This window comes from Vigna angularis, chromosome 7, assembly GCF_016808095.1.
Source record: "Vigna angularis cultivar LongXiaoDou No.4 chromosome 7, ASM1680809v1, whole genome shotgun sequence".
In the NCBI taxonomy this organism is placed as follows: Eukaryota; Viridiplantae; Streptophyta; class Magnoliopsida; order Fabales; family Fabaceae; genus Vigna; species Vigna angularis.
The window spans coordinates 12,019,295-12,029,396 of record NC_068976.1 but is presented as its reverse complement, the minus strand read 5'-3'; the positions used below and the strand labels follow the sequence as shown (position 1 = coordinate 12,029,396).

The 10,102-nt window shown below is 31.9% G+C and overlaps 1 protein-coding gene across 1 annotated transcript; it reads left to right on the top strand.

The window, feature by feature from the left end:
• Positions 1–2,877: 2,877 nt before the first annotated feature.
• LOC108337515 (NADP-dependent glyceraldehyde-3-phosphate dehydrogenase) lies at positions 2,878–7,380 on the top strand. The gene is made up of 9 exons (XM_017574063.2): positions 2,878–3,073; positions 3,301–3,494; positions 3,679–3,807; positions 4,191–4,310; positions 4,453–4,589; positions 4,933–5,088; positions 5,798–6,176; positions 6,532–6,648; positions 7,026–7,380. The coding sequence occupies exons 1-9, from the start codon at positions 2,929–2,931 to the stop codon at positions 7,137–7,139; spliced, it is 1,491 nt and encodes a 496-aa protein (XP_017429552.1). The 5' UTR covers positions 2,878–2,928; the 3' UTR covers positions 7,140–7,380.
• Positions 7,381–10,102: the final 2,722 nt, after the last annotated feature.

The following is a 10,102-nucleotide window of genomic DNA, read 5'->3' as shown; positions in this document are numbered from 1 at the left end:
GATTTCATGATTCAAGTCTAGGTTTCACTAGATTCTTCCCAAAACCTAATGAACCATGAATCAAGCTATCCACGTTCCTATTTCAAGTAAGCATTAAGAAAAGAAACAAGAAATTAACATTTAATGGAAAAATCATATATATAATCAAAACATTTACAAGGTACACGAAAGTTCAATGGCTATGACCCTAACAAGATGGGTTTGGCTCTCCATTTCAATGAAGGGCCTCAAGCTTACAAAATGGAAGGTGAAAGGAGAAGGAAACACAAGGAAGAAGAAGAGGATGTTCCCACAAGTCTCAAGCAACTTCAATGAGCTCTAAACAGCAAAGTCGTACCTCCAAACCATCAAAGATGCATCCCTTCGAGTTTCAAGAAGATATAGGGTTCAACTTGCCATATTAGCAACACGTCGCTCAACATAGGGGCCTATCACTCAACGTAAGTCTTCATAAAATACCAAAGTTGCTCTCTGGAATGTGCTCGCTCAGCGGTGGTTCTGGGCGCTTAATGGTAGACTCTCTAGAGTGAGCTCGCCTAGTGGTAAGGAGGTGGTGCCTAGCGCCACCTGGACAAGAAGTTCTATCTGCTCCTATGAACAATAGAAACACAATCAGAGTACATCGTTAGAATCATTGATCAACAAAGAGTCTTATAGAAGACTCAAACGTGACATGCAATCACAACAATGTTTGCATGCAAAGGAAGAACGAAACAGACAAAAAAGGAATAGAAAACTAACTTACTCTATATGAAAAACTAATTGATCCAAATTGAAGAGTTCGTGACCAGAATCAATCATACAGTCTCGGTTCTTCAATTAGACAAACAGAGGATGAGAACTCCTAATAAAAACTTCTAATGAGAAGTTTAAGATTGTGTGTTTTAATATAATAAAACTCGTTCATAAAAAAATTATTTATATTAAAATATTTTAAAAATAGTCGAGTCTCTCTAATTTTCAACCACTCCTACTTTCAAAATACTATTTTTTTAGGTCTTTACAAACATAATTCAATTAAAAAAAATTAAATGGTAGGAACTTAATTTAAAATTGTAATTTTTCTAATACTCAGTATATCATAAAAGTTTAATAAAGACTTAATTAAAATTTTCTAAATTTATCAATAACTTGAAACTTAATTACACTAGAAAAAAATTATCATTTAAGAAATTTACGAAAAGGAAAGTACACCATTTTTTTTTTCATGAAATGTTGTATAAATGTTTATCTTAGATTTTGTGGATTCCTTTTCATGAGAGATTGAGTTTCACTCAAAGGTTGTTGATTCGGAATGACATAATTTGGTCTATTCCCGATTCTTTGATGAATATATCTGCTTTTCAACTTGACTATTATATGATGATAACCAGGAAGAAAACCATCCTAGTTGGACTACGGCTGATTTTGGTATAACTAAATATGAAATATGCTTAGGTTTTTCTTTATGGAAGTCACAGTTCACGCTCTTGGGTTGAATTGATTTGGCCTTTTAATATTCCTCCGACTAAGGTTTTGGCTCTTTAGAAACTTCTTCCTAATAGACTTTCACCTAATAATCATATTCAATCTTGAGGTGTTGCTTTTTGTTCCAACCAATGTAATAACTAAGGAGAGTGAGCGCCATTTATGCTTTGATTGCTCTTATTCTTGTAGGTTTTGGTCTTCGATTTCTCATATTTTCCTAACTTTATGAGTTCATCTACCAAGGATGTTAATAGCTTTATTTCTAATGCTGTATGTGAGATTAGGCCTGTGGTTATTACTTAAATTATATGGATAATATGGAAATCTAGGAATCATGAAAATGCGAAAAAAATATATATGAAAACTTGTTTTGGAAGACATTATTTTAAGGTAATAGGTATACTAATTGTCTTGCTTAAAAAGGGGTGATGAATAAGTTAGGTTTCTTTTGATTTGAATCTTTGTCCCTTCTCTGTATTTAAACTTTTTTATAAATAGACATAACTTTCAAGAATTTAGATTTTATTAGTGCCTGTGGTTTGGTGGTTGGTTTTCTTTTTATCGTGGGTTTGGTTGAAACCTCGTGCTTGTTCGCACATTTCATGGTAAATCATTGTTGAGATTTTGAAGTGTCAAGTTGGCATGCAGTGATGTCTAAAGAAAATATAATCTTATATTTATAAATAAACTAAAAAAGTATTTAAATTCTATTATAAATAAATCGTATAATTCTATATCATTTTAAGTTATCATTAATTTTTGAACTGATTTGTTGTTACATTTCTTAATAATTTTTTTCACTCAATTTATTTGGTTAAGCATAATTTCTTTGAGATATATTTTGGTCACATGAGGTGTGAAAATACTAATTTATTAGATAAAATTATTAAAGTAATAAATTATGTCGATATATCTTGCAGCTTTCATGACTTTGAAAAGAACTCCTTATTTTTTTCTATCACAATACTGACAGTCTAGTATTATATAATATTTAATAAAATTTCAATCAATTATTACTAGCTTAATATTCCATAAGTATAGCCAAAAATATTCAGAAAAGTATTTATATCTTTAAATTTCAATTATAATTAAAAACACTATAGCTCTCACATGACACCTTGAACACGAATTCTGGTAGTGTTATCTATGAATATCATCATGCTCCACAAATTAATAGGAGCGTGTCCTATAGTTAATGAACAAAATTAGTAATTTAACAATGACTAAAAACTTTCATTTTAATTCCTACAAAACTGCATGAAGAGCACACTGATCGGTCAAGGACTAAACTAGACTTGGCACAAAATATTAGCAGCATTTGTAGCTGTTCATTGACTCTGTCTGAACTCACTCCAATAAAAAATTTCCAACCACATCATCAATATCAATATAATCAATATAAATATATACATATGCAAGCCAAAGTTCAAACCTCAAATCATATGGAATCACTTGTTCAAGATGGCTGCCACTGAAACCTTTGGAGAGATCATAGATGGTGATGTCTTCAAGTACTATGCACATGGCTGCTGGAACAAGTCCTCTTCTGGGAAATCCGTTCCCATCATCAATCCCTCCACTAGGAAGCCCCACTTCAAGGTCCAAGGTATTGTTAACACATCCTAATATCAAAACCATGTCTATACCAAATTGGTTTCTGACACAATTTGATTGGAAAAGAATTAACAATATGATCATTTAGTTTTGTCATGTTTTGTTGCTGGAAATCATGATTAATACAGCATGATGGTACTGTCTTTTTTTGAGTTTTGTTTTAAGGGTTGTAAGTTGTAAATTTGGGATATTGATTCTCTTTGACTGAATATCAAACAGCTTGTACCCGGGAAGAGGTTGATAGCGTCATGGAATCAGCAAAAACAGCTCAAAAATCATGGGCCAAGACTCCACTGTGGAAAAGAGCAGAGTTGCTTCACAAGGCTGCAGCAATACTGAAGGAACACAAAGCATCTATTGCTGAGTGTCTGGTTAAGGAGATTGCAAAGCCAGCTAAAGATGCTGTCACTGAAGTATGTACATCTTCAAGACCTTGTTTTCCCCCACTTTTTTTCTTTTATGTTTTAACTTTTAGCATTCAAATACCATGCAGGAATCCTTGATGGGAATATTGAGGTTTATGTTGCACGTTTATGAGATTTGTCCATTTTGGTCTTGGTTTTCACTTTCCTTTTAAATGCTTTGTTTTTTATGTAGGTGGTCAGATCAGGAGATTTGATCTCATATTGTGCTGAGGAAGGTGTAAGAATTCTTGGGGAAGGAAAGTTTCTGGTCTCTGATAGTTTTCCAGGCAATGATAGAACCAAATACTGTCTCTCTTCCAAGGTATTTTTTATTTTGACCTTTCACTTTGAGAGATGGTGGCTGTAACACCAACCATTAACTATGGTTACTTTTTCCCTCGCGTCGCAATGTCAAAAATCTTACTATTTTTTTCACCAAGTAATGACTCACATTCCACTAGACAGTTAGTGATAAGATAAACATTAGTACCATCTTAGGATTTGGACTTATAAACTCTTTACAAAACCTATAATATAATTACTACATTGAACATATCTCTGGTTCATGTGCTGTGGATTATCTAAATCTTATAAGGACTATCGACCATATCTCTGATCCAAGTGAGATTTCAACAATATCCTAGACTTTATGCATGATCTTGTTACTGTAAATGAGGCATTATTTTGAGATATTTCTGATTGCAGATTCCACTTGGAGTTGTTTTAGCCATTCCACCTTTTAACTATCCTGTTAATCTGGCTGTTTCAAAGATTGCTCCAGCTCTTATTTCTGGAAACTCCATTGTTCTTAAACCCCCCACTCAGGTATGCAACTACTTATATAGCATGTACTTATTAGCTTTTGATAGTTAGTGTTACCATTATTTAATTCAGATAAAATCTAAAGGGCTCTCTATATTTTGAATGCTTTGAGTCAGACAACTTGCTTATCTCTTAATCTTTACAGGGTGCCGTGGCTGCATTACACATGGTGCATTGCTTTCATTTGGCTGGTTTTCCCCAAGGTCTTATTAGCTGTGTCACAGGAAAAGGTTCTGAGATTGGTGATTTTCTTACAATGCATCCGGGGGTGAACTGCATAAGGTAATATGCATTTATTTTTCTATATTGTAATTGTTGTCCTCCAGTATGATATAATGGTTATTGTTTTCTATGTAATAATTCATGTGCTTCCTAATTTGCAAATGTAGTTCCAACTTCCAACTAGATATGTTCAAGCTTGATAAATTCATCATGATCATCTTTTTTATGCTGACATGTAGTAATTGCAACAGTAATTCTAAGATATAACATGAAAAATATGAGTGATGTTGTACCAAATTATGAAGATAGAATAGTGACTGGGAGTTTTTTGCTTAGTTGAGAGGTGTTTTGTCATTGCATTTTTGACTGAGAGTTTCCCCACCTAATTCACAATAATCCTCAGTTTTACTGGTGGAGACACCGGAATAGCAATATCAAAGAAGGCTGGCATGGTTCCTCTTCAAATGGAGCTGGGAGGAAAAGATGCATGCATTGTTCTTGAAGATGCTGACTTGGATTTGGCAGCTGCTAACATGGTGAAAGGAGCTTTCTCTTACAGGTAATAATGGACTTTAAATTATGTTACAGGAGAAACTGCAATTTTGCTTCATTAGTCATTTAACATATGGACCGGGATTTTCCTATGGAAATTTGTATTACCTCCTTTCCATATGCTAGATCTTTAAGGTTAACATTCATAGATTAAGAAATATTTAGAGGAAGTAAAATGTTATTATATTTTGACAAAAAATATCTTTATTTAATACCTTCAACCTACACCACTGATAGTGTGATACTTCATTCTGTTCTCAGATATTTTTTAATAAAAATATTAGAAAATTAGTAAAATTTAAGGCAAATATAATCTATCTCTTAATTGTGAATTTTGTTTATTTGAGAATGGATGCAGTATTAAGAAAGAGAAAAAGTATTAAATAGAAGGATAAAACAAATAAAGACATGGGAATGAGACATGTGATCTTGTCTTTCTTATTTGTTTCTCTACCCTCCAAAAGGTAATTCATTCACTGAAGTTATTTTATGGAACAATAATGTAAAGAAGGAAACAGTTCATGCAACAAAATCCACTAAAGGCGTCCTTGAATTTCATGATTAATGTGGAAGTTTCACATATTCCCAAGTTTAAAACATCAGTATGTGAACTTATTCATTTATACATTACAATTTTCTCATTGTGGCTGCATAAATTCCCTTGACAGCAATACTCATAAATCCTAATACAAATGCTGTGAAAAATTTTATGCCAGTGGTCAAAGATGCACTGCTGTAAAGGTTGTTTTGGTCATGGAATCGGTTGCCAACACCCTTGTTAAGAAAATCAACGATAAAGTTGCCAAGTTAACTGTTGGACCACCTGAGAATGACTGTGATGTAACACCAGTTGTCACAGAATCCTCTGCTAACTTCATTGAAGGATTGGTAATGGATGCTAAGGAGAAAGGAGCAACATTCTGCCAGGAATACAGAAGGGAAGGAAATCTCATTTGGCCATTGCTGTTGGATAATGTTCGTCCTGATATGAGGATAGCATGGGAGGAGCCATTTGGACCAGTTTTGCCAGTTATCAGAATAAATTCTGTTGAGGAGGGAATCCACCACTGTAATGCCAGCAATTTTGGCCTTCAGGTATTGTACAGTTCATCAATATTTAATTTTATCATTTTTATTAGAGGTAAGATTTAATTTCATATTTGGAATTTTCTACCAGAAAGTGTAAACTAGAATCAATTTTCACTTGCTAAATGAGCTTAAAAGTTTGAGCAGTGTTTTATTTTCAGAAATAGGATGCTTTTGTGAATATCTAGTGTGCTAAGTGGATTGTCCATTTAAATCTAAACTTGTTTTCATCATATTCATGATCACATGAGTGACAGCATAATCTTGAGTGGGGTCTCAGTCAAAACTCCCAATGCCATTTTATCTACTACAAAGCAGAAATGTTTGCTTTCCTTTGTTTAATTTAATCATATGTATAATGCAGGGATGTGTCTTCACCAAAGACATTAACAAAGCAATGTTGATAAGTGATGCAATGGAGACAGGAACAGTTCAAATTAACTCAGCACCATCTCGTGGACCTGATCACTTTCCTTTTCAGGTGAAAATTGTTCTACATTTGCCAAGTTGCCATAAAATTTGTGTAGGTTGTAATACTAGTTGCAGAACTCCTTTTTACAGGAAGCAAATTCAAAGGTTTCTACCAATAAAAAAAGATAGAAAAAATTCCTCATTTATTTCAACACACCATCATGAATTGATGACTTTAGTTTATATACACATACAGTGACAACATGGAATAAGAATTATATACTGTGAGTGCAAAATATTTTGATAACATTGATATATACACCTTGGCCTATTTCCAAGTGTAAAACAGTAAGTGTTTGTATCACAGACATTCAATAAGATTTGATCACTTCACCATGTCACTTTACTTAATTTCTTTTTCTAAACAAGCAAATATGATTTTTGCAGGGACTGAAGGATAGTGGAATTGGTTCTCAAGGAATTACCAACAGTATTAACATGATGACAAAGGTTAAGACTACAGTAATAAACTTACCAGCAGCTTCTTACACTATGGGATGAGATGATTAAGAAACTATTAAGTTACTCAAAGTAGTGGTATCTAGTCACCTTATAAAGAAGGTGTTTTCCAATCTTCCACGTTTCATCTTTAACATTAGAGTAGAGTGAAAGAATAGTGTTTGAGAGATCTGCTGCACGTAAGTAACTTTTGTTTTATGTGGCTTGTGTCTCTACAGAGAAATGGTAACTATTTGTTTTGTACAAGTAGAATATGAATCTTGAATAAATTATGGTTCTCGCACTCCTTTTCTTGAACTTATGATGGTTGGATCATCACGTGATAATTTTAGGGAGAAATATGTGTTATAATTAAAAAGATTAAATGTTATTTTGATTTTTTAATTTTTTGTGAAAATTGAATTTATATTTTAAAAATTTTAACCCAATTTAATATTTTAATTTTAAAAATGTGTAAATTTAGTCATTTTAACTTAATTTTATTAAATTTATTTAACACATTAAATAGTATAAATAATACAAACGTTATTAAATAAATTTAACAAAATTTGGTTAAAATGACTAAATTCATCAAGTTATAAAGATAAAAGACTAAATTGATTTAAAATTTTAAAAAAAAACTAATTTTAATTTTTATTAAAAATTAAAAGACAAAAACATATTTAATATTAATTTAAATAACTACAAATAACAAGTACATACAAGAAGAACAAAACAAACATCACCAATATTATGAAGAGTGTTATTTCTAGACTAAATAACTAGTTATAAAGGGGATAGTTGCAAAGGGAAAGATTTTCCCGTTGTCGTAGAAAGTAACATTTGACATTTTTCGTTGATTAATTTCATAATCAACATAAAATATATTGTTTTCTTATTTTGATGCCTAGAAATTGAGTAAATTGAAACTTTTTTTACGTTAGTTATTATATTGACGTGACTTTTTTTTTATGTAAGTGTGAATATAACATAAAGGTGCTTTCTCTTTTATATCAACCCTTATTTACAATAAGAGATGTAATTCGATCAAAATAATTTATGTAAATCTATTTTATACCAATGAAATAATGAAGAATGTTATTTGTAAACATAATGAATGAAGAAACTTGCGGAAAGAAAAAAAATAATCGCATTTTAAGAGTTTCTGTACCCATTTATTGTAATTATGTTGGGAAGATTGAAAAAAGAAACTAGATTTGAGTAAATATATAGGATTGTTTTTGTAGGTTGAAAGTTTGCCAAATTTAGAAGCAAATTTTTTGCAGTGTAGTAGTGGAGACAAATTTGGATTTGAAGACAAATGAATATACGTATCCAACTAATTTTTACAAAATAAAATTTCATAACTCTAATCTTGTATTTAAGATTATCTTAAAATTATTTTCCACCGTTCTTAGATACAATTGTTCTCGATATACTAATAAATAAATCTCCACACAAATGAATACAATTCCATAACTCCTACTCCCATTACCATGAGAGGAATTACATTAATTTTGTAACTTCTAAGTATTACACTTGCATAATGATAAAGACAAATAATAAAACATTGATGAGAAAATGAAGGACACACCTAAACAGAATAGAAAGAGAGAAAAAAAAGAATAAGAAAGTAGTCTAACTACATAAACGAGCAAAGGTGACACGTTTTCATCTTGTTCTATTGTTTCAAATAATCATCCATGTGAAATGTGAATATGTTAAATCATCACCCTTCTAACAACGTCAAGGTTAATCTAACAGAATAAACTATATTAACTCATTTTAACAAAAACAGAGGCTTGGAAAGAAAAAAAAGAATTGAGGACATATTGACTAATTTCAATAAATATTGAAAAAAAAATCTATTAAATTAAAAGTTTTACAACATTAAAACTTTTGGTATTAACTTAGTATTGGAAAATACTACTTGATCTTACCATTTTATAATATTTGAACGATTTGGTATACTTAACGACGACCATTAACACCTATTTCAGTTATTGAAATTAGTAGTTGAACATGTTGAAATTGTGTTGTGTTTGATGGTTATATGTTATTTGATCTTGGTCTTGAGTTAAGAAACTGAGGATTTGATCATTTTAGCAAATTGGTAGATACTGTAGCATTGAACTAAACACTAAGTTAGAGACATCAATTTGATCATCTAAACAAGTTTTTGTCTTCTCAAATAATAGATTTGAATGTATTGGTTTCTGATATGGCACTAAGCGGCATTGGTGTGATGTTGAACGCAAGCTTGGTTGTGAAAGTCTAGGAGCATTTAAGCTCTAGACCACTAAGTGTCAGGTTTGTGCCACTAAGTGACTAAAAATGCGTATGCTCTGTTGTCGAGCGGTGGTTTTGTACCGTTCAACACCACTTTTCTCTATATGTCTGAAATCGTTTAATTTGAGGTTGCTAAGCGAAAAAATGGTCTTGTTGGGCGAGACAATTTGTGAGAGGTTTGACGCTAAGCACTCTCCTCTGTGAAAGGTCTCGCATTGAGTGTCACTATGAATGCCAATGTATGTTTTTGGTGAATTTATGATTCTTTGAATTGTTTGAAGTTATTTATCATGGTTTCTATGTATGGTTATTATGGATTGTGATGTTTCATAGATTGGTAACATGATTGTAAGTATGTATGGTATTTATTCATATATGATATTGTTGTGAATGTGAGTTAATTAAAGCATGGTATGAAAGTGATGATGAAGTAGTGATTTCTAAGGAGGAAATTCTGTGAAATGTGTGTTTCACTATGGTGTGACTTGAGGTAAGGATTGTTCCATTTAGTGTAGCTACCATGAATTCTACTAATCATTCATATTCATGTGGAGGAGGATGATTAGGTGGAAGAATGGTAGGAGGTTCTATCATAAGGACGATCCTAGGGTTCTTATTATTGTGACAAGGACTAAACTTGTGTGTGCTAACTCGGTAGAACGGTATCTTATCACCACATGTGTATGGCTTCACTAGTTTGATTCAAGGGCACACATCTTGATAATTGAGTCTAGTAT